This window comes from Schistocerca nitens, chromosome 6 (genome assembly GCF_023898315.1).
Source record: "Schistocerca nitens isolate TAMUIC-IGC-003100 chromosome 6, iqSchNite1.1, whole genome shotgun sequence".
NCBI lineage: Eukaryota > Metazoa > Arthropoda > Insecta > Orthoptera > Acrididae > Schistocerca > Schistocerca nitens.
Window position 1 is genome coordinate 248,784,358 of NC_064619.1, and position 25,866 is coordinate 248,810,223.

At 39.8% G+C, this 25,866-nt stretch overlaps 1 protein-coding gene across 1 annotated transcript in view; it reads left to right on the top strand.

Moving 5' to 3' along the window:
- LOC126263311 (uncharacterized) overlaps positions 1–25,866 on the top strand; it is a gene marked incomplete at its 5' end in the record, with an annotated part of 175,224 nt that overhangs the window by 113,159 nt on the left and 36,199 nt on the right. Inside the window, 3 exons of the mRNA XM_049960400.1 lie at positions 9,505–9,694; positions 21,688–21,896; positions 24,627–24,935. Of these exons, the coding sequence (XP_049816357.1) occupies positions 9,505–9,694; positions 21,688–21,896; positions 24,627–24,935 (708 nt within the window). The remainder of the gene's footprint in view (positions 1–9,504; positions 9,695–21,687; positions 21,897–24,626; positions 24,936–25,866) is intronic.

Consider the following 25,866-nt stretch of genomic DNA (forward strand, 5'->3'; position numbering starts at 1 on the left):
TTCGACCTATACTTGAGTATTGCTCATCAGTGTGGGATCCGTACCAGGTCTGGTTGACAGAGGAGATAGAGAAGTTCCAAAGAAGAGCGGCGCGTTTCGTCACAGGGTTATTTGGTAAGCGTAATAGCGTTACGGAGATATTTAGCAAACCCAAGAGGCAGACTCTGCAAGAGAGGCGCTCTGCATCGCGGTGTAGCTTGCTGTCCAGGTTTCGAGAGTGTGCGTTTCTGAATGAGGTATCGAATATATTGCTTCCACCTACTTATACCTCCCGGGGAGATCACGAATGTAAAATTAGAGAGATTCGAGCGCGCACGGACGCTTTCCGGCAGTCGTTCTTCCCGCGAACCATACGCTACTGGAACAGGAAAGGAAGGTAATGACAGTGGCACGTAAAGTGCCCTCCGCCACACACCGTTTGGTGGCTTGCGGAGTATAAATGTAGATGTAGATGTAGATGCTTCAATTGATGATGAGTCTACTCTTGATGGTCCCGAGTCTACTGCAGTTGTAATTAGTGATGTCGTTGGGTCAACACGGGAGCACATTGAGTCATCTGCTGCTGAGTTCCATATTCAACAATGGGCAGTGAATGACGTGTTCCAAAATGCTTGTGCCTGCACCATCATTGTTCTCTGCCTATTGTGCTTTTACAGAGTGGCAAGACTCCATCCTCCATGTTTTGCAGCGAGGCATGGACGTCCAACATCTTGTCGCATACTCCCAGTTTCACCATCCATCAACCACCTTCCAAAGATGCACGTGACATTAGCACATGGACAGCTGACCAGCTTAACCATTTCCAAGATGCTCATTACCAGGCTCTGGGCCATAACAATCTGTCCTTTGTCAGTAGATTTCTCCATTTGTGGCCCCTATCATTGCTAGAATGTCTCCCAGTTCCTCTTTGCTCTGCTTTCCTTGCCGATCAAACGCCCACATCCAGTTTCACAATGAGTAGTGCTCTTTACGTTTTGAGTTATCAGCGTATTTAACTGGTTTAATTTAGTCTCCCACAGACAGTTTATAATACATTGATGTCATAATTTTGCCGTGTGATTGTGAACAATTGGGACAAACTGAGGGAGATGAGCCCTGGAGAGATAAGATCAAATAAAGTCTAATGAACAAATATCTAGAAATGTATGTTTTCTATACTAGGAGCTAATTGACCAAATTGTTGTCTTAGCTCATCAAGCTGAGATTTAAATTGTTCAGAATATTTATTGAGTGTATATGCGATCTGCGTTGCCCGCTATTCTGCTCATCATGTACTTTGGCCTATTCTATCTGCTTTTCAGAAAATGTTTTCAAACTACTATCAATCTGTTCTGCCTGGTTCTCAGAAAATGTTTTCAAAGTTTTATCAATTCGTTCAGATTGCTGGTTCGCATACTTACTTACATGCCCCTGAATCCTAGGAAATAAATCTTTCAAAGGGGCCTACTACAGGGGGACTTAATGCCTTATCCTGAGCGCCCATTTCGGTTCCAAGTCGATTAATTACGCTACGAACGCTTTCTAGAACGGAAATATCTTGTTCTAAATTCTCGTGAATTGCTTCGTCTACAACTCAATCGTGATCCCTTTCATCAGATAAAGACATTCAAATGTTTGCCAAATTTTCCCATAGCCGTAATCACTGCATAATTATCCCGAAACTTCACCCACAATTATTTAACACTGATATTTTATGAAATTTCAACTCACGAAAATGGCTTTTAGCACAAGAAATTATTGTGCTTTAGTTGCCATGTTCGTGAAACAAATTGCTATCACCGTTAGCCATCTTGTTCACGCGTCGTATTTCAGAACTTATTAACCAATTATTCAACACTTTTTTCCACTATTAATACGAATTAGAATCATATATTTACACTTTCTGAAATACGGTGCACTGAAATATGATATTCCAAGATCGATTTCCTTACCTTTTATGGGCCAAGCATAGTCAGTTCCAGGAAACTCATCAATCGTCAACTAAAGTACTACTTTTCGTTTGGCTTCCAGATTGGTTTTAGGCGTGTATGAAAAAGAAAATACACGAAAATTACAAAATTGTCCAATTATTACATATATAATGCTCTACAATCTGAAACAGTCCTGGCACAATCGACAATTTCAACTAGACCCTACCAGTGTTTTCTTATGACTTGAGTGCGTTTATTACAGAAAATCGATAAAATATCTCTCTAAACAATTATTGGGGAATCAAGAATAAATACCTTTTAATACAACTAAATTCTCTTCCTACAGGCATGCGTATTCAAATACAGAAATATGTAAACAGTCAGAAAACGACTATGTGGTGGGCAATGCCTATATAAAACGAGTGTCTGGCGCAGTTGTTAGATCCGTTACTGCTGCTACAATGGCAGATTATCAAGGTCTAAGTGAGTTTGAACGTGGTGTCACAGTCGGCGCACGAGCGATGGGACACAGTATCTCCGAGGTAGCGATGAAGTGGGGGTTTTCACGTACAACCATTTCATAAGTGTACTGTGAATATCAGGAATCTCATAAAACATGAAATCTCCAACAATACTGTGGCTGGAAAAAAAGCCTGCAAGAACAGAATCAACTACGACTGAACAGAATCGTTCAACGTGATAGAAGCGCAACAACTCTTCCACAGATTGCTGCAGATTTCAATACTGGGCCATCAGCAAGTGTCAGCGTGTGATCCATTCAACAAAACATCATCGATATGGGCTTTCAGAGCCAAAGGCCCACTCGTGTACCCTTGATGACTGCATGACACTAAGCTTTACACCTCACTCGGGGCCTGGCAGCACCCACATTGGACCTTTGATGACTGAAAATAATGTTGCCTGGTTGGACGAGTCTCGTTTCAAATTGTATCGAGCAGATAGATATGTATGCATATGGAGGCAACCTCATGAATCAATAAACCCTGCATATCAGCAGGGGACTGTTCAAGCTGGTGGAGGCTCTGTGATGTTGTTGGCATTTGCAGTTGGAGTGGAACCCCTGATATGTCTAGATACAATTCTGACAGGTGATATGTATGTAAGCATCCTGTCTGATAACCTGCATCCATTCATGTCCATTGTTTATTCCAACGGACTTGAGCAATTGTAGCAGGACAATGCAACATCCCACACATCCAGTGTTGCTACAGAGTGGCTCCAGGAACACTCTTTTGAATTTAAATATTTCTGCTGGCCATAAACGTCCCCTGACATGAACATTATTGAGCACATCTGAGATGCATTGCTATGTGCTGTTCAAAAGAGATCTACACCCCCACCTACTCTTACGGATTTATGGACAGCTCTGCAGGATTCATGGTGTCAGTTCCCTCCAGCACTACTTCAGAATTAGTAGAGTTCATTCTACGTCATGTTGTGGCATTTCTGCCTGCTCGCGAGGGCCCTACATTATATTAGGTAGGTGCGCCAGTTTCTTTGGCTCTTCAGTGTATTTTAGTGCTCCTAAAAATTATCTCTGGTATTTGTATTAAATATCATTATTTCTGATTCGAAATAAATTGAAAATTCTTTTAATTCTGAAACATTACTTTATCAGGGTCAATCCAGAGTTAATGCAAGCGTCTGCTAGTGTGGTTTTACATAAAGATAATTTTTCAACAATCAAAGCTAACCATGCTGCGTTAATTGAAAATCAAACTTCGTAAATAACTTTAAAATGCAAATTGGGTACAACAGAATGCAAGAAATGAAAGAAATCTAATTTTAAACTACTTCTGGAATTAAATTAAAATACCACAGGAGCTTCCACCCGTACAAAGCATTGGCCACATTTACGTAAATGACAAGGAGAAAAAAAGATTTCTGTTCAAAGAAAAAATAAATATTTAAAACTCATCACTGATAGTTATTATTTAATGGTAATTCAACTTACATAAAAAAGCAGCAAGCCTCTATATATCAAATGGCATACATAGCCATGAGCGTAAGACGACAAGAGCTAAGCAGGAAGTTCAGAACGACAAGCAGTAAGAGAGAGAGATAACATGGCGCTTTTCCTTTACACTGTAGTTCATGGAATCTTTATACATCACTAAGAAATCTAAAGTTTCAGTACACTACTTGTGATAAATATTTGTTGTTAAGTGTATATCAGTGTAATTAATTTTACCACTAGTTAGAGGCATCACAACTTGCAGACAGGGTAACAATCCATTTGTCCTGCCTGTGGAACATTTTGGATGTATCCAGAATGAGATATTCACTCTGCAGCGGAGTGTGCGCTGATATGAAACTTCCTGGCTCGAACTCGGGACCTTTGCCTTTCGCGGGCAAGTGCTCTACCATCTGAGCTACCGAAGCACGACTCACGCCCGGTACTCACAGCTTTACTTCTGCCAGTATCTCGTCTCCTACCTGTCTCTGCTATATCCTTTCTTTCAGGAGTGCTAGTTCTGCATGGTTCGCAGAAGAGCTTCTGTAAGGTTTGGAAGGTAGGAGACGAGATACTGGCAGAAGTAAAGCTGTGAGTACCGGGCGTGAGTCGTGCTTCGGTAGCTCAGATGGTAAAGCACTTGCCCGCGAAAGGCAAAGGTCCCGAGTTCGAGTCTCGGTCGGGCACACAGTTTTAATCTGCCAGGAAGTTTCATTTTGGATGTAGGCTGCTGTACTTGAACAAGTGCACAGTGTCAGTATATGCCTTGAGATAGATGTGGACAACTCCTTTCAACACATCTATGACAGGTGGCAGAATTTAATTTGTGGAAGTAGGGTACTAAGGCATTAGGTTTGAGCTGCAGTGGAATTGTTGCATAGTGTAATGCGGCTGTTGGTGGTCCATTATACACAAACAGTTGGCTGCTAAAGGGATGCGATGTTTTGTAATTCAAGCACAGTGCAGTAGACGTGGTTAGTAAGATACAGGTACATGAACTGCACTGGATGGTATGCTGATTTGTCACATTGTCCAAGTGAATGTTATAAAGGGCACTCTGAAATAAGCATGCTGCACATGGTAAGATAGCTGCCTATTGTTCTATTGTTCATTCAACACATTGTTGATACAGAGTGTGGGTGCTCATATCCAGTACACAGAATGGAGGACATGGAAGGCACGAGATTTAAGTGTGATGCATGCTGTGTATTAAACTGATTCAAACCACTGTCTATCAGTGCATTCATCTTGACATTAGCTAAGTGGTCCATTGTTAGGAGTCACAGTTATTTATTTTATTTTATTTTGCGTATGGCAATACAGTGACAATATTTTATATAAGTACAACAATATGTAAACGAAACGTATAAAACAAAACAATGTGTAAATAGTACATGTGTAAAAAAACAAGCAATAGCACAAAAGGATAAAGTACAAACACTCAAGACAAAATAACTACACGTTAAAAGCTTGGCAAGCCTGACTAGAAACTCATTCATATATTTAAAGCTCAATATCTAGATTGCACAGCCAATCCAAAGCAGAGGGTTTCACATATATAACCTCAGAGACAGGTCCAGCGTATCTTCTTAAGGGGCATTCCTCAATAATATGGCGGACGTTCTGTTTGGTGCTCCACAGTCACAGGCTGGTGAGTCGCATAAACCCTGCTTGTACTTATATGCATTGCATCTTGCATGGCCCGTTCTGATACGGTTTAATTTAGTCCAGGTACATCTCTTCAGGTCAAAGCCCGCTAATTCCAGAGTAGGATCTTGGACACCTTGTTTATTAATTCCAGAATCATTCCAAAAGTGCCGCCATTACTCCTTGATGTCAGGTTGATGTTCTTGTGTATTAACCCATATAGGCTTCCGTGAGTTCAAGCGGGTCGATGGTATTTCGTTCAAAACATCATGGATTGGTAGATTCTGTAGGTAATCTGAGTCATGAATTTTTGACCACTCTCTTGCTGCTGCTTCTTGCCTTCTCAATTGTGGAGGTGGGATATTGTTTAGAGTATGCAGCGAAGGGACTGGGGTGGATTTAATAGTACCCGTTATTATCCTCATACACTCATTCAACTGGGCGTCGATTTTCTTAGTATGAGTGCTCGAATGCCAGACAGCAGAGCAATATTCGGGAACAGGATATACCAGGGCTATTGCGGCAGTGCGTAAGGTGGATGCTTGAGCTGCCCAGGTCGAGCCAGCCATTTTATTGTTCAAGTGGAAAGCACACACCTCTGTCTTGGTTGGATTAGGGCAGAGTCGCCATTTTTTATAATAGGAATTCAAGGACTCCAGATCTTCTGTGAGTACGTTCGTTCCTTCCCCAAGTGTTTTAGTTTGTACAGCTAGTGCCAAATCATCGCCATAGCAAAATTTCCTGCTGACTGTATTTGGCAAGTCGCTAATATACAAATTAAAAAGGGTTGGAGCCAACACAGATCCTTGAGGAAGGCCATTTTTTATTTTATACGATCTGCTGGTGTTGTGGCTGACGCTCACTTTGAAAGACCGGTTTGTCAGCATGTTGTTCATTAAGGTTGCCAGTTTTGAACTAGGTATGTGTCTCTTGAACTTAAGCATAAGACCATGGAGCCACACAGTGTCGTATGCCAACGACAGATCAACAAAAGCTACACTTGACTTCATACTGTTCTGGAAACCGCTTTCTATATATGATGTTAGGGCTAATGGAGTCATAGTTGTTATTGTTTGCTCTCCATGTGATCACTGAGGAGATTAACAACACTCTCAGTTTTCACTATGTGATTAGCACAAAAATGACTGTTCTTCATGCACCACACACACACACACACACATTGCTGATGTAATCCAGCATGGGTGTGGTGGTTGCAGTAGAATGTGTCTGCCACATTGTGCATTGTTATCTGACTGAATATGTTGTATATTCAGAGGGAAATACAGGGTCACCAATGTTGAAGAAGGGTACTATGGTATACTAGAACCATTACCAAATGATATACAGCATGGTAATACATGAATTATTTAGTATATAAAGCAAATTTACAGACCTTCCACGCAGTTAGAATGCCAAGAACATACTGCCAGTCTCTTCCAAAGATCCTTCGCGTGGGATATCAGAGAGGTTTTGACCTCTCAAAGCTCTCAGTGTTTTCATAAATTCATTGAAATGTATTGGACAGAAACTGCATGATAATGTAAATAAAATTCACTGTAGCACAGCAACTGTATGTTTCACTACATATGATTATCAGCCTTTATTTTTTATTTGTCCTCTGTGTGATAAAAATAGTGGATGATACTCATATCATAAATGATTTTTATATCTGTTTCTCTAAGGCCTGTTGATTTATAACCAAACAAAAGCTGAATACCTGTTTATTTATTCACAGTGTCGGGCCATATGTTCACCTCCAGCAGCAAACAGCAGTACCTCAGTCAAACCAGAGATTTTAAAACTCCTTCCAAATTACTTTGAAAACGATTTTACTGCTAACCTTTTTATATTTTAGATTATTTAGTCCTTGTGCCACAAACTCTGGAATATTTTTGAAAAGAAGCACCTTTTTCCATCGAAATAACCTATAGGTGTTTTAATCAGTCAGACTGTTACAGTCATCAACTGTGTAGCAAAATACCTGCTGCTTTATTTTACATCTCCGCTCAAAAGTATTTTTTCATGTAATGCAACATTTATGAAATATTACATGCGACCACATTATGAGGGATATATTATATACATTCATATTTTACTACTGAAATTAAATCAAAAGAACGTAAAATTCACAAAATACATAAAACAGACAGGAGTAGAAAAAATGGTTCATAAATGTTTTTAAGAATTGTTTCTTTCTTTAATATCTTGTGTGTTTACGCATATTGATTTAGCTGAGACAATTCTTCTTTTCAGTGATACAAGGTGAGAGAAGTGACGATAACACACAAAATAGAATTTCCTTGGTGGATAGGCTGATTGCATACAATCCATTAAAATTCTCCAGCTTGTCAGATACTTACTAATGCAGTTATTTACCAGTTTCAGTTGAAGTCAGGCTGTTGTAATAACATTTCAACCTGTCTGTGTTCAGTTATCATAGTACAGTCATGACAGTTTATTTTTCTCAAAGCACAACATGTGCTTGAGTTCCAGTTATTTGCTTTGTTTTGTACTCACATCAAAAAAAAGTTTTGCATCACCTCTGTTCCAAGAGTTCTGGAACCTGTACAGAAAACTGGAATAGAGATCAACATAAACATCATTTCTGCCCTTTTTATTGCTCATGAAAACCACACATTGCATGTTGTACCACCTTACAGCAAGACCATCAGAGGTGGTGGTCCAGATTGCTGTACACACTGGTAATTCTAATACCCAGTAGCACATCGTCTTGCGTTGATGCATGCCTGTATTCTTCGTGGCATACTATCCACAAGTTCATCAAGGCACTGTTGGTCCAGATTGTCCCACCCCTCAATGACGATTCGGCGTAGATCCCTCAGAGTGGTTGGTGGGTCATGTCATCCATAAACAGCCCTTTTCAATGTATTCCAGGCATGTTTGATAGGGTTCATGTCTGGAAAACATGCTGGCCACTCTAGTCAAGCAATATTGTTATCCTGAAAGAAGTCATTCACAAGATGTGCTTGATAGGGTTGTGAATTGTCATCCATGAAGACAAACGTGCTGCCGATATGGTTGCACTATCAGTCGGAGAATGGCTTTCACGTATCGTACAGCCATTACAGTGCCTTCCATGACCACCAGTGGCATACGTCGGCCCCACATAATGCCACCTCAAAACAGCAGGGGACCTCCATCTTGCTGGACTCATGGACAGTGTGTCTAAGGCGTTCAGCCTTACTGGGTTGCATCCTAATGCATCTCCAACGATTGTCTGGTTGAAGGCATATGTGACACTCATTGGTGAAGAGAACAGCATGCCAATCCTGAGCGGTCCATTCGGCATGTTTTTGGGCCCATCTGTACCATGCTGCATGGTGTCATGGTTGCAAAGATGGACATTTCCATGGATGTTGGGAGTGAAGTTACACATCATGCAGCCTATTGCACACAGTTGGAGTTGTAACACGACGTCCTGTTGCTGCACAACAAGCAATATTCAACATCGTGGCATTGCTGTTAGGGTTCCTCTGAGCCTTAATCCATAGGTAACAGTTATCCACTTCAGTAGCTGGCCTTGGGCGGCCTAAGCAAGACATGTCATCGACAGTTCCTGTCTCTCTGTATCTCCTCCATGTCCGAACAACATCACTTTGGTTCACTCCAAGACGCCTGGACACTTCCCTTGTTGAGAGCCCTTCCAAGGTTGAACTGCAGACAACGTGAGCCATGCACCTCCTTCCTGCTGGAATGACTGGAAGTGCTCGTCTGTCGGAACCCCTCTGTCAAATAGGCGCTACTCATGCGTGGTTGTTTACATCTTTGGGTGGATTTAGTGACTTTTCTGAACAGTCGAAGGGACTGTGTCTGTGATACAATATCCACAGTCAACATCTATCTTCTGGAGTTCTGGGAACCGGGGTGATGCAAAACTTTTTTTGGTGTGTGTATTTATATCCTCCATGCCAGGAAAGAATACCTTATATTAATAACAGCTTCTCTTTGCAGGAATTAATTGTATCCAAAGAACAAAATGTGACAGACAATGGCTATGGTCATGATACCTCAGCAAGCTTGCCAGCGTGCAAGTGGCGGCAGATATTTGCAGCTTTCTATGGAGTCCAGCCTAACTTCCCTCTCTATGAAGAAGCTTTGGAAATGCACCAAAAAGATGTCAAACAAAGTGGAGTGGTGAGAGGTAAATAACAAGTATTTCAGTGATACTGGACAATGCTCAATAACGTCAGCCTACAAAAATACAAAAATATTCATAAACCTTAAAATGATAAGTGAGATTGCTTTGTTTAAAAACTTAGTTCCATTTTTCCAGGAATATAATAACACAATGTGAGGAAGAATGTTTCCACATACCAACTTTGCATAAGAGTTTTGTGCACTCTTTGCTTGGAATTTGCTAATATAAAAATTTGTATCATATTTCATTGAAAAATTTAACTTTAAGAATTTGCATGAAGAGAAATTGTATATTCTTCTTTGAAATGTGATTCAGAGAGAGGACTTGCAACACCAGCACCAGACACAATTGACTGGATACCATCACTGTAGAGTCTGCTAAGTGTTCATTTACTGACTGTATGTGACATTCTCAAAGCTTGTTTTACAGATGAAATATATGTTGCTCCTTTCAGCATTATTTCAGACAATCAGCCCAAAGAGAAACAAGGAGTGAAAGTGTGTGCACTCATTTACCCACCCAATCATTCTTATGTAATGTTCTTCAGGACACCAATAAACTCCACACTCACAAATCACGACAATATTTTTCACAGATTGGTCAGAAAAAGGCTGCTCAGAAGCCTTAAAGTTCACTGTTGAACCTGTTCCATTGAACATTATAATTATCCAAACTGTTGATTCATTCAATGCTACATTGCAATCAAGAACTGCATGAAGATATCTCACAGTTGCTGTATTAAATTTCTTCATTCTCATAAAATATTTTCTTTTATTAGCACACACTGTGCAATAGTAAACTGCTCGATGATTAGACACAAAATGAAGAAATGTGAGAAATTTTGACTGGAGCAACAATCATAATGTTTACAGAAACTAAAATTATACACAACAAGATGATCAACCGACAAACAAAAATTTAATACGGGATTCAAAACTGGTGTGCTGTTTGAACGACCCTTTATCATGACAAGATGTTGACATCATCCAGCTGCCATATTGAAACCTAATAGAATACTTATTATGCCAGGGAAACTACAAGAACCACAATATATACACTGGTATAAAGAAGTAGCAGTCAGGATCTTACTCTGTAGACTGTGTTAACTGTCAGAAAACTGGCCACAATATATTCACTGGTATGAAGAAGTAGCACCCAGGATCTTACTCTGTAGACTGCTTTAACTGCCAGAAAACAGCTGTTTTCTATTTGCACTTATTCAGGCTATAAACAAACCTAATGAAATTAACATAAAAGTCACTATTAAAAAAAGAAGCAATTTATTTATCAATTATACTAAGTAGTTACATTTATCTTCTTCTGCTTGATTAACATTACATGACCATCTTGATAAGTATCAAAGTAAATTATTAAGTTATCTATGTGTTAGAAGAATATAGGCTAATTTATAAAGATCTGCATCACTTGTATGTTGCTAGCAAGAGGTTTTTTTTTCATATAACCTGTATAATCAGATAATTTGCAGATAAAAACTGTAATAATATATGTGTATCTTCAGTTTTTTGTTAATTTGAATGCAGAACACCTCATAACTTACCAGATCATGCTGCTGCTATTAATGGGTTGGATTGGTGTACATTAAGGAACACACACTACACTGCAACAAATGATTTTCAATCCCTTCACATTTATGGAAACACAAATTTACTTGTATGATGATGAGCTTCTTAACAACCAGAAGTCTCAGTGCTTAAACTAGATTGGTAAACTACATCTATTAACACAGTCTCACATTTCATTGGCAGCACATTAAATCAGAGACATATGAATATGAATAACAATAGTGGACAATCCTGGATGGAGCAGTATGTAAAATAAGGGAAAGCTGATTGGTGCATGGAGTTCAGTAACATGTAATAGAAAATAGCATTTCACACTAGCTATTGAGTAATAGCTCTTTTTCCAGCAATAGTACGTTTAATCACACACACAACCACATGGACACCCAAACACACACTCCCATGGGCGCCTTTGGGAGTGTACATTTGGATGACTTTGTGGTTGTCTGTGTGGATAGTTATACTATTGCTGGAAAAAGAGCTAGTGCTCAAAAGATAGTGTGAATGCCATTTTCTGTTATGTGTCACAACACTTTATTTGTTGATTGCTGCGCCTGTATAACCCTGCATTGATCAGTATAGGTGAGTGGTTGCCTTTCCCTTACCACACATGAATATGATGGACATATACATTCCCTCTCATACTGATTCATAAATATATGATGTAAACATGACATTAGATACACAGAAAGTAAGTATATCTTGATGTGAACTTTTTACTGACAACAAGTAAACCAGGACTGAATGATACCAGCTAGAGACTTAGAGATGCTAACAATTACCTATTACATGCTGACTGACTGAAACATTATCCTGCACAACAACTTATAGATGCACCTTAGAACAAAAACAACCTCTGTTATTATATTCTAGTTCACAACAGGAAAGGCAGCAAACTCAGATGATACATATCTGTATATACACTGCTGTGCAAACCTTGGAGAGAAATTTGTGGACATAAAAGTAATGTTGTCAGGTCCTTTTTCCCTGGGGTTTTATCAGATGTTTGAAATTTTATTTTTGTAGTGTGTAGCTGGAATCACCTTAAACAAATGCTGCTCATCATGTCTTTCACATAACACCCAATGTCAACAGAGGGTATCAATTTGTTTCCTGTTACAAACAGAATTATTCTGAATTATTTTTGAAGTGGAATTGTACACATCCATTCAATAGATTGGTTCCAAATTAGTCTACTGCAATGTTTATTGTATCGATATATATTAACAGGCATAGTAAAACACAAAGAATAACCAATACTTAATCAGTGACAGCACTATCCTGGCCTATACTGACTGCAGTGCTGCTCTGTTGCTGTTGGAGTGCTGGTTGTTCTTCATGTTTTAGTGTCTCTCTTAATACATATTGATACCTAAAACAAATATCTCACTAAACTAATTTGGGACTGCTCTATTCGAATGGGCATGTAACATTCCACTTTAAAAATAATTTTGTTTGTAAAAGGAAACATTTTGACACATTCTGTTGACACTGGGCATCAGATGAAAGACATGATGTGTGGTACTTTTTTGGGCTGACTTCAGCTGCTCATTGCAAAATCAAAATTGCAAATATCAGCCAAAACATAGAAGAAAAGGCACCTGAAGATTCTTAGAAGGGACACCTGGTACATAAATGACCCAGGGGATAACCTCAGAAGTTCCATGATGTATTTTTTGGATGATTATGATGTATACAGAGGAGTTGCAACACTAGAAAATTGTAATGAAGTACAGGAATACCTACAGAGGATAGACGCTTGGTGCAAGTATTGACAGTTGACCTTTAACATAAGCAAATGTTATTTATTGTGCATAAATAGGCAGAAAGACTGTCATTATATAATTACATGATTGCAGAAGCATTACTGGAAGCATTTACAACCATAAAATAAGCAGGAGTATGTGTATCGAATGATTTAAAGTAGAATGACCACATAAAATTTATTATGGGAAAGGCAGATGCCAGGCTGAATTCATTGAAAGAATACTCAGGAAAAGTAGCCCACCCATGAATGAGGTAGCTTACAAAACCCTCATCTGACCAATACCTGAATGTTGCTCATCAGTCTGGGATCCCCATCAGGCAGGATTGATAGAGAAAATAGAGAAGAACCAAAGAAGAGCAGCACATTTTGTTACAGGTTAATTTGGCAAGTACTGAAACATCACAGAGATGCTCAGCAAACTCTGGTGGCAATAAGAGAGATGTTTTGCATCATGATGTGCTTTAAAGTTCACAGAGTGTACATTCCTAGAAGAATCGACCAATATATTGCTCCCTCCTGAGTATGTTTTGCAAAAAGACTGTGAAGGTAAAATTAGAGAGGTCTGAGCTCAGATGTCCTCGATGGTGAGTGTTCATCGGGGGTGAGGGTATCATCTGAAGTGCCCCAGGGAAGTGTGGTAGGTCCGCTGTTGTTTTCTATCTACATAAATGACCTTTTGGATAGGGTGGATAGCAATGTGCGGCTGTTTTCTGATGATGCTGTGGTGTATGGGAAGGTGTCGTCATTGAGTGACTGTAGGAGGATACAAGATGACTTGGACAGGATTTGTGATTGGTGTACAGAATGGCAGCTAACTCTAAATATAGATAAATGTACATTAATGCAGATGAATAGGAAAAAGAATCCCGTAATGTTTGAATACTCCATTAGTAGTGTAGTGCTTGACACAGTCGCATCGATTAAATACTTGGGCTTAACATTGCAAAGCGATATGAAGTGGGACAAGCACGTAATGGCAGTTGTGGGGAAGGCGGATAGAATTTTGGGAAGATGTGGCTCATCTGTAAAGGAGACCACTTATAAAACACTAATACGACCTATTCTTGAGTACTGCTCAAGCGTTTGGGATCCCTATCAGGTCGGATTGAGGGAGGACGTAGAAGCAATTAAGAGGTGGGCTGCTAGATTTGTTACTGATAGGTTTGATCATCATGTGAGTGTTACAGAAATGCTTCAGGAACTCGGGTGGGAGTCTCTAGAGGAAAGGAGGCGTTCTTTTCGTGAATTGCTACTGAGGAAATTTAGAGAACCAGCATTTGAGGCTGACTGCAGTACAATTTTACTGCCACCAACTTATATTTCGTGGAAAGACCACAAAGATAAGATAAGAGAGATTAGGGCTTGTACAGAGCCATACAGGCAGTCATTTTTCCCTTGTTCTGTTTGGGAGTGGAACAGGGAGAGAAGATGCTAGTTGTGGAACGAGGTACCCTCCGCCATACACCGTATGGTGGATTACGGAGTATGTATGTTGATGTAGATGTAGATGGAGACTTTCCAGCAACTGTTCTTCCTGCAAACCATTTGCAGGTGGGACAGGAGAAAGGGACAGTGATAGCTGGACACAAAGTAAACTCCACCATACACTGCAAGGTGGTTTGTGGCGCAGAGACTTAGGTTGACTACACCTCATTAGTTATTCAGTCTACCTAGATACTTTTCAAAATTCTTCTACAGCATCACATTTTGAAAGCTTATTATCATCTTATCATCCAAGGCTCCAGTACTTACAAATATATTCAGAAAAGACTTGACAAATTTCTCTTTTGCAGAAATGCTTTTCTTCCTGTCATCATTCCTCTCTACTTTAGCCATCACCAGTTAATTTGCTGTCCAAATAGCAAAACTCGTCGTCTACTTTCATTGTGTCATTTCCTAATCTAATTACCTCTGCATTACATATTTTAAATTTACTACATTCTGTTACCCTTGTTTTAGTTTTGTTAATATTCATCTTACAAACTCTTTTCAAGACAGTAGTCATTCTGTTCAACTGCTTTTTCATGTCCTCTGTTGTCCTTGACAGAAATAGAACATCATTGAGGAAAAGCATCCACTTTTCTCTTTGGTTCCCTTTACTGCTCACCCAGTGTGTGGATTTAATAACATTGCGGATAGTCTGCAACATTGGTTTGAATATCTTCTGTAGTGCTGTTGCCCTTTTATCTCTTTGACTCTTATAACTGAAGTCTGATTTCTGTACAAGTTGAAGATAACTATTCTCTCTCTGTAATTTACCTCTGCTACCTCCAGAATTTCAAATACTATATTCCAGTTAGCAGTGTGAAAAGCTTTCTCTAAATCCACAAATGATATAACTGTAGGTTAAACTTGCTTCAGTCTATCTTCTAAGATAAACCATAAGGTCAGTATGGCCTTGCATGTTTTTACATTTCTCCAGACCCAAACCGATATTCCCCGAAGTTAGTTTCTACCAGTTTTTCACTCTTCTGTAAATGCACTGCCTGATAGAAAAGCTGAAGCACACACAAGGGGAGAAGAAAACTAAATGAAACATCCCTGGTTGAGAAAAATTTGTTGTTATTTGAGCAATTTTGAAATGTAGTCACATTTGCAAAGAATATGGGAGAATGAGTCTACTTAGCAGTATAATGTTGCACCACACCTCAGCTGGATGCATGCACTGACACCATCGTAAAGGGTGTCATAAAAATGTATCCTCTCCTGAGCAGGGTCAGTTCAAGAACATTTTTCCACTTATCATTTGGTGGCTCCCCTCCTTTTCCATCATACACTTTCACCTCGTCAGTTTTTTACTACTAATTGAGATACACACTGCATAGAAATCTTGCACCTGGGCACCCATCTCAGCTTGGTGCTGCAAGTGATATGTCCTGCACAGAAATATTACAGTTGTGATGCATCTGACACCCCTCTCAGTTTGGTGCCAAAGCAGTGACTTGTGTCACTTGTGCCTTAAACCAATCCTTCTCCTGAGGCAAGTTGGTCCTTGATGTTCTGAATTGGCACTGAAGTGAAGTGAATATCCAAGCTGGCCCTACAAAGTTCTATCAGGGACTGATCTGCCATTCTTGGTGGCCATGAGAGTATCTCAGCATCATGCAGAAAGTTCCTAGAGGCATGTGCCATGTGTGAAGGAGCTCCTATGGGATGTAGTGAATCCACCAGAGGCAATCGTGCAAACAAAGAGACCGTTCATTTTAAGGCACAGGTTCTTCAGTCACCAAATAAAAACTGAATTCCATGTAAGGTTTTCACATTTCCCTATCAAAGGGATCAAAAGAGATGCCAAATGTTTTGTTAGATCACAATGTGGCAAAGCAAAATTCTTTCCTTATCTGTCTTAGACCATGAAGTCTTGGCAGAGCTGGCATTTGTACTCTTAAGCTTTTTTTTCAGATGGTCAGGAAACTGGCTGGATTTAAGGAGAACAGATGTCTTATATAGCAGCGTGTTTTTGGATCCTTCTGCGCATGATGATGTGTTGAACCCTGAAGTAAATCCATCATCTTGCCAAAATAAGATGTAATGAGATGTTACAGACAGAAGAACAGTAATGTTTCCCTTGTCAGCAGATAAAATCGCCATTTGTGTGTCTTCTCTTAAATATTGGAATGCTTTTCTTTCATCAGTGTCAATGTTCTCGTTGGGTGTTGGAATCCTAGTTATTGCCTTTCAGCTCTTTTCTTACATCTTCAGTAGTTTCACTGAGAAGTTTCAAGTCACTCTACTCTATGGATAATTCTTCTAAAGACTTGATTAAAAGATACATGGAATTTCAACTCAGTAAATCATAGAACCAGAATTTGCGGCACAAAGACATAATCGGGTGCAGACAAATGCAATGGGTTAGTGCAGATGGGGAACTGATGCCATGATAGTTAAGCTGGATACCAACACCTCATCTGTTCATGTATGGTGGAGATCTGTAGTTTGTGGTTAACCTTCCTGTACTGCACATGAAGAGTCCACAGCCCCTTTACCCACCAGGGGCACTAGATGTTGACATCCTGTACAATAATATTCTAGCCCTGACCTTTGGCAACTACATTTTTCTAGTGAACAGTCATGCAAATTGACAAGCCACAACAGCTAGGAACAGTAGTGCCTGAAGATGACAAGCAGCTGCCTTTCGGAAACATTGTACAGTTCAAACAATACCATGCAACGCAATTCATGTGAAACTTTCAAGCAGGTACTATGTCAGGAATGCCTCAAACAGCACACAATATAGTTACCTTTCAGAAAAGGACTGGAGAGATTTACAAAAAGGGTTAGAGTTCAGAAAATCACCCAGAACCCCAGGTCAGGGGAGACTTACTGGATGGGATGAGAATGAAAGACTGATCGTTGGGGAATGCACCAGACACAATTTGAAAACCTTGAGAGCTTAAAGGTGCAAGACTGGGTAATATGCAAGTCAGAGATTACTGCTAAAATCTTTTGCATGAGTTAATAAGAGTGTAAACTAAGCGCACTGTACATAACAGACATGGTAGGGGGATGGTGAAAAATAGATGTTCAGAAAATGAAAGATGTGGAAAACTAGAAAGGAGTAGTTACTGTGAGAAATGTTGAAACAGAAGAAATTAACATAAAATATGGCCAGGTGGGTCATGAGAACCAAGGACATGTTGTAGCACTAGTTCCCACTTGCGGAGTTCTGAGAAACTGGTATCTGGCGGAAGAAACCAGATGGCACATGTGGTGAAACAGACACCGAGGTCATGACTGTCATGTTCCAGATCATGCTCTGCAACAGGATACTGTATGTTGCTGGTATACACCCTCTGCCTATGCCCATTCATCCTAACTGATGACTTAGTGGTAGTCATGCTGACGTGAAAGGCCAAACAGTATTTACATAACAGCTGGTATATGACATGCCATTTCATGATGGTTCTCCCTTTGAAATTATACATTTTGCCAGTAACATGACTAGTGTAGGTGGTGATAGGAGAGTGCAACTACATTAGTAGTATTACCATATATTTCTCAGGTCTTCTGGACTTCTTGACCAAGACTGTAATTATTACTTTAAATTCCAAAAATACAGTCTCTCCTACACTACATTTTATGAATAAAATCTCCACATTATTCGTGGATTAACATGTATTACCTTCCACTTTAAATACATGAGTCTCTCATATTAATTGAACATATTAATGCTTTTATTCAAAAGATCAGTGTTTATGACAAATTTCACCTCATTTCCATTACAATGTTTTTCTGTTGTTGATATATGAGTTCTTGGGAATTCCATGATCACCAGGGCAGAATGGTGGTCCATAGAATACTTATTTCCTTGTCCAAGCAGCTATTTCCTCTCGAAATGGTGCAGTGATTGCCATTTCATGCTGAAGAGCACTCATCTTTCAGTATGACTCACCACATGCACAATAAAAATAAAACCAATGCACAGTATCTGCTTATTTGTATTGTACATATTATACGAGGGCGGTTCAGAAAGTAACCTCCGATTGGTCACAGTGCGGGTTGTGGGGGGAGTAGCGACGCCATCTGTGCGTTCACGCACTCAACAGGTCAGTCGGCATCAAGCCGTGGTCGAGTGAACGTCGTACCTGCGCTAGTTTAGTTTTTGTGGCAGTTTGAAATGTGTGCTGCAATAGAAAACCCCGCCAAATGTGAAGTGCGTGCTGTCATAAGGTTTTTTACAGCCAAAGGATATTCTGCAGCAGCTATTCATCGTGAGCTTTGTGCCGTGTACGGACCAAGAGTTATGAGTGAAGGAGTTGTCCGTGAATGGGTACATTTATTTAAAAGTGGACGAGAAAATGTTCATGATGAAGAGAGGAGTGGTAGACCATCATTGGTGACTGACGAACTCGTTCAGACAGTTGATGCAAAAGTTCGTGAAAATCGACGTTTCTCAATGTCGGAGTTGTCTACTGGTTTTCCACAGATTTCTAAGACTCTCTTGTATGAGATAGTGACAGCAAGATGCGGTCACAGGCTGGCTCCAGGCACAAGTGGGTGATTTTTATGCAGAAGGAATTTCAAAGCTTGTGAAGAGATACGATAAGTGCCTCAATCGCTATGGAGACTATGTAGAAAAATAGTGCAAAGATGTAGTTGTAAGATGTATATATTAAAATATTTTTATTTAACTTGGTGTATTTTTTTAAATCAACCGGAGGTTACTTTCTGAACGGCCCTCGTATTATTATTTTCTTTCTATGTACAGTATTTTATTATGTGAATCATTCACCAGCAAGAAAAGGTAGAGATACATCTCACTCCCATGGAATGATATGTATGACTACAACAGATATGCAGTCAGATCATGTTAAGATTTCAGTATGATGCAAAGATTGCAACTTGCTTTACATGTACAGAAATGTAGGATTGTGCATTTCACAAAACGAAAAACTGAAGTACCCTATGAGTACAATATCATTGAGTGATAGTTGGATTCAGTTAACTCATTCAGATATCTGGGTGTAACAATTTGTAGCGATATGAAATGGAATGATCATATGCACTCAGTCATAGGTAAAGAATGTGGCAGACTTCATTTCATTGGTATGATACAAGGAAGTTGCAGTCTGCCCTGAAGGAAACTGCTTGTAGAACACTCATGTGACCCATTATGGAATACTGTTTAAGTATATGGAACCTACACAAAATAAGATTAACAAGAAATAATGAATGTATAGAAGGGAGGCTAGCACAAATAGTCACAGGTATGAAACTCATCCATGAGAGAGCATTACGCACATGCTGGAAAACCTGAACTAGCAGACACCTGAAGATAGATGCAGAATTTCTCGTGGAAGCCTACCTACAAGCTTCAAGAATCAGCAGTAAGTGAGGAATCTACGAGTATAGTACAACCCCCCTATAAATTGCTCTTATAGAGATCTCAAAAACAAAATTTGACTAATTAGATTGTGAAAAGAGACACCTTTTAATTAAAATTATTAATAATCCCCTAGTTGATTTACCTGCACCAACAAATACACTCCTGGAAATTGAAATAAGAACACCATGAATTCATTGTCCCAGGAAGGGGAAACTTTATTGACACATTCCTGGGGTCAGATACATCACATGATCACACTGACAGAACCACAGGCACATAGGCACCGGCAACAGAGCATGAACAATGTTGGCAATAGTACAGTGTATATCCACCTTTCGCAGCAATGCAGGCTGCTATTCTCCCATGGAGATGATCGTAGAGATGCTGGATGTAGTCCTGTGGAACGGCTTGCCATGCCATTTCCACCTGGCGCCTCAGTTGGACCAGCGTTCGTGCTGGACGTGCAGACCGCGTGAGACGATGCTTCATCCAGTCCCAAACATGCTCAATGGGGGACAGATCCGGAGATCTTGCTGGCCAGGGTAGTTGACTTACACCTTCTTGAGCACGTTGGGTGGCACGGGATACATGCGGACGTGCATTGTCCTGTTGGAACAGCAAGTTCCCTTGCCGGTCTAGGAATGGTAGAACGATGGGTTCGATGACGGTTTGGATGTACCGTGCACTATTCAGTGTCCCCTCGACGATCACCAGTGGTGTACGGCCAGTGTAGGAGATCGCTCCCCACACCATGATGCCGGGTGTTGGCCCTGTGTGCCTCGGTCGTATGCAGTCCTGATTGTGGCGCTCACCTGCACGGCGCCAAACACGCATACAACCATCATTGGCACCAAGGCAGAAGCGACTCTCATCGCTGAAGACGACACGTCTCCATTCGTCCCTCCATTCACGCCTGTCGCGACACCACTGGAGGCGGGCTGCACGATGTTGGGGCGTGAGCGGAAGACGGCCTAACGGTGTGCGGGACCATAGCCCAGCTTCATGGAGACGGTTGCGAATGGTCCTCGCCGATACCCCAGGAGCAACAGTGTCCCTAATTTGCTGGGAAGTGGCGGTGCGGTCCCCTACGGCACTGCGTAGGATCCTACGGTCTTGGCGTGCATCCGTGCGTCGCTGCGGTCCGGTCCCAGGTCGACGGGCACGTGCACCTTCCGCCGACCACTGGCGACAACATCGATGTACTGTGGAGACCTCACGCCCCACGTGTTGAGCAATTCGGCGGTACGTCCACCCGGCCTCCCGCATGCCCACTATACGCCCTCGCTCAAAGTCCGTCAACTGCACATACGGTTCACGTCCACGCTGTCGCGGCATGCTACCAGTGTTAAAGACTGCGATGGAGCTCCGTATGCCACGGCAAACTGGCTGACACTGACGGCGGCGGTGCACAAATGCTGCGCAGCTAGCGCCATTCGACGGCCAACACCGCGGTTCCTGGTGTGTCCGCTGTGCCGTGCGTGTGATCATTGCTTGTACAGCCCTCTCGCAGTGTCTGGAGCAAGTATGGTGGGTCTGACACACCGGTGTCAATGTGTTCTTTTTTCCATTTCCAGGAGTGTATTTCATTTTGATGAAATTTTGAGTCTCTAAACAATAATTTGTCCCATGTTCCATAAGTGAATAAAATGAGAAGATGCCTGAATACGTGATACAGTGGAAGTACCTTCTGTTTCCATTTTACAGTGGTTTGTAGAGTATAGATGAAGGTGCAGGTGTAGAAATCTGTTTGTATGTGTAGTTCAACTAAACATGTCAAATGAAGTGAGTACTTTGCCATAAATGTAATTCATTTATTCCACAGGCAGTGGTGGTATTGATCGCTATGTGGAGCTGCAGTTAGGAGATAGAGATACTCTACTGTTTGACAATATGTTGTACCAGCGGCGAATGTCTGTCAGCTTTGAAACTCTGCTACTGGAAGCTGCATCTCGTGCTGAGGCTGCTGGAACCACTGCCCTAGTGCACATTGTGGGAGCAGGCCTTGGAGTATGGCGCATTTCAAAGCATCAGGTCAGAATCCTCAAGAATGTTCCTACTCACTCATCCTTCAAATCAGTTGCAAACATTTTTGGATGAAATATTTATTTGATATAATTTTGACCTATAATAGCATGTTGAACTTGTTATTCAACTTCTTTGTTAATACAAAAATGAATTCCCCCATGTTTTTGACCATTACAGTGTACGTTATGAAAATGTGCAGAAATGATGAATCTAGTTTTGAGAGATTTAATCCCACTTCTTATATACTGGTGGTGTATGTGATGATTCACATCCATTTTACTCATTTATTAATGTTGTGAATTGCTCTTTTTCCTCATATTACCACTTTATAATGACCCAAGCTCCAATTTGCAATCATGGGTATTATAATAAATAATATAGCTGACAGTGAACATGATATAATTCTTTTAAAAATCCTTGTTTGTGGTACTCTGTTATTAATTATATTCATTCTCACGTTTTCAGCAAACTACTTTGTTATTCCTGTAGTGTATGTTGTCAGTTTGAGAAATGATTACATTATCACCAATTATAAACTGTAACATCTCAGTATTTTTCTCAAAAATTATATTTGTATAAATGCAATAGTTAATATCAATATAAATAATTGTGATCTATTTTAAAGCTTTCTTAAGGCATGTTTATACCTGTGCATCCTGTGACTGGTCGCTGTGTGTCTGTGCTTGCCCTACACGCAAGTGAGGTATGTGTCTGCCTGTCTGATCTGGGGAGACTCCTGCACCCCCATGTGCACAGTTCAGAAGCATGCATGACTTTGCACTGGTGTGTGTACCTCCTTGCCTCTTTGTGAAATGGCTGCATGCACGTAGTGCACATGGAAATTCACACAGGTGTAAACACACCTTTAGGTAGTCATTGGTTATTTTACTTGATTGGATACACAATGAAACAATCCTATACTCACCCTTTTGTGAATTAAAGGCAGATTCTCCAAAACATGATGTAGTTAGAAATTCTCATGAATCAAGACACTGAGGCGTAGTGTTAAATATAATTTTCATTATGAGATTGATTTTATTGTGTCACTGCTTTTAATATCAAAATGAAACTAAAGTTCCACAGATGAGTGCTGTGTTAGGTTGATATTCCATTCATCTTCCTGATATAAACAAAATTGTTCCATAATAATATGCTAGACTTTTACAGAAGGCCATTGGTAAATAAAAATTCTGAGCTAACAAAGCAATATGCTTCAGATACTTAAGAGGCAAGTTGTTGTTCTCAGCCGTATGAAACTGGTTGGCAGTGGTGACAGTGATGGATTTGTCCCTCATAACTAAATCAATCCATTGTGGTGTAGGAGAAACATTTAATTAGTTAGTTCCATATTTCATGGATCATATTTATAATAAACTTTATTATCTGGAATGTATAGTGCAGTATGATTTTAACAAAAACTGAACATCATTATTAAAAATATTTTATCCTCACCATTTACACCTTTGTAACTGACTACCTCTTTGTACCTACTCAAGAATTCCTCTATGGTACACGTATGCAAGAAACTCTCAAGGACAAACAATTTTAATCTACGTTTTAAAACACGTCTCCTATTTATATTTAATATTCTCTCCAAAAGGCCTATTTCAAGTGTGTCACAAAAGCTGTTGTGGTTACAATGCTCCTATTTGTCTAACAGGTTAATTCAGTTCATAAGTTGTCAGAGATTTCTGAAATGGTGTATTTCTCCCTTATTCATGCAAAAATTAGACTCACTAAAGAGTAGACCATTTTTATATTTAGTATTGTATTTGTGAATATCTGTATCACTTACAAATTTAAATTGATCACATAAAATTCTGTTATGGAAAAGAATGCCTTTTACATAACTGAGTGCTTAACCAACATTCCATAGCACATTCTTGTTATATTTCTAAAGTTAACATACATTTTCATGATGTTGATTAGCTGAAATTAAATGTCAGAATTTCTACTGTATGGGTTTTCTACTTAATTTTTTCATCAATGTATACATCTGACAATATCATGAAAAGGGAAGTTGCTACTTGGTTCAAATGGCTCTGAGCACTATGGGACTTAATTTCTGAGGTCATCAGTCCCCTAGAACTTAGAACTACATAAACCTAACTAACCTAAGGACATCACACACCTCCATGCCCGAGGTAGGATTAGAATCTGCGACCGCAGCAGTCGCGCAGTTCCAGACTGTAGTGCCTAGAACAGCTCGGCCACCCTGGCCGGAAAAAGTTGCTACTCACAATATAGTGGAAATGCTGAGTCGCAGATAGGCACAACAAACAGACTGTCACAAATAAAGCTTTCAGCCAGTAAGACCTTAATCAAAAACAGACGACAGACACAGACAGACACATGCACGCAAGCACAACTCACACACACGACTGCAGTCTCAGGCAATTGAAACCACACTGCCATCTGACAACATTTTGTTTCTAATACATTTTCTTTTTATAAATAATTAATCAAAAAGTTCTACTGTTGACAGTACAAAACTGGATGAAATGTGTTATTGCAAAAGTTAAAGTAAGTCACTATGTAACACATCATTTATTGTATATCTGGTGGTACTTTCTTTCTTGTTCAGCTGTGTGTGTGTGAGGGAGAGAGAGAGAGAGAGAGAGAGAGAGAGAGAGAGAGAGATAGTATGTGTTGAACCAAGGCAGAAAGTTCAATTCGTTATGCTTACAGGTAAGAAAGAACTGTTTTCTAATTTGTTACCCTAATATTGTTTCACAGGAACGCCATTTCCTTGATGCATTTGCTAGTTGCATTCAACGTCTGCTACCATCACTTTCACATATTTCTGAAGTGCGGTTTGCCTGGTTTTCGGAGGGTGCAACACTGCGTGGTGTTGGAGATGGTGGCCGCGTGGGTCATGTAAGAGTGCGATTTTCACAAGCTGAGCCGCAGTCGCGACTGGTAGACAATCCTGAGCAGCTGCTTGTAGTTTCATATGCATGGGATGGCAATGCGCTGCCAGGGAATGAATTTTGGTGTGGCAGCTTGACATCTTCTGGTGACCCAGCAGCTGCGTGCTGCAGCCAGGTATGTGTTTATGTGTCATATTACAACATGGTAGGAGATTTGCATAAGTTTTCTCCTTACATGACCAATAATTTTCATTTCTGCATTTAAATTTGATGTCAGTTGTACTGTGTTATGTGACCACTTGTTTATAAAAAAATTGAACTTGTACTCTAATACTAAAAATGAAACATTTAGAATAATGAATGAAAAGAAATGCGAAAAGGTGCATGTTCTTGACATTGAAAGCAATACCAATTCTGATATATTGTTAAGTCGAAATTAAAATTATGTGTATTTTTTATTTTAAAAATATATCTTGTTTCTTGTCAGTACAGTTTCACTATTCAGCAACTTTTTCTTAATTTTTTTATTTTTATTTATTTATTTATTTTTACACCAGAAAGCACGCCAATATTTGCTTAAAAGTTTTATTCTTCCATTATACACTGATTAAAATGCTTCTTCCACTTATAAATGACAACAAGCTTTTTTATTCCATACACGTACAATTATCTGGTCAGAGCAGTGACTAGGCTCACACTCCACACATGAAAAATTTATATCAATATGTATTTCATTTGTTTAAATTATTGACTCCATATCCATGGAATGTGGCAGTCTGAGACCCTCAGTGGTACTCTGTATGGTGTTAGTAGCTCCACGCAACACTTGCTGTGATGTAGGGATGTCTGCTATCAAACTTACCCACCACTCACTGTTCACGGAGAGCCTCAAATAAATAATAAAATACAAAACAAATATTTGCACATACTTAAGATATAATATTAATACAAATAACATCTTTTGACCCATTAAATTCTTATTAGAGCTGCAGCAAAAGTAATTGTATGGATGCTTGCACATTTGTAGTCTATGAAGGTACAGAAAATTTCCCAACTTTAATATTTGTGATAAAATTTCGAATTTAATTTATTGGAATTCTGAACCC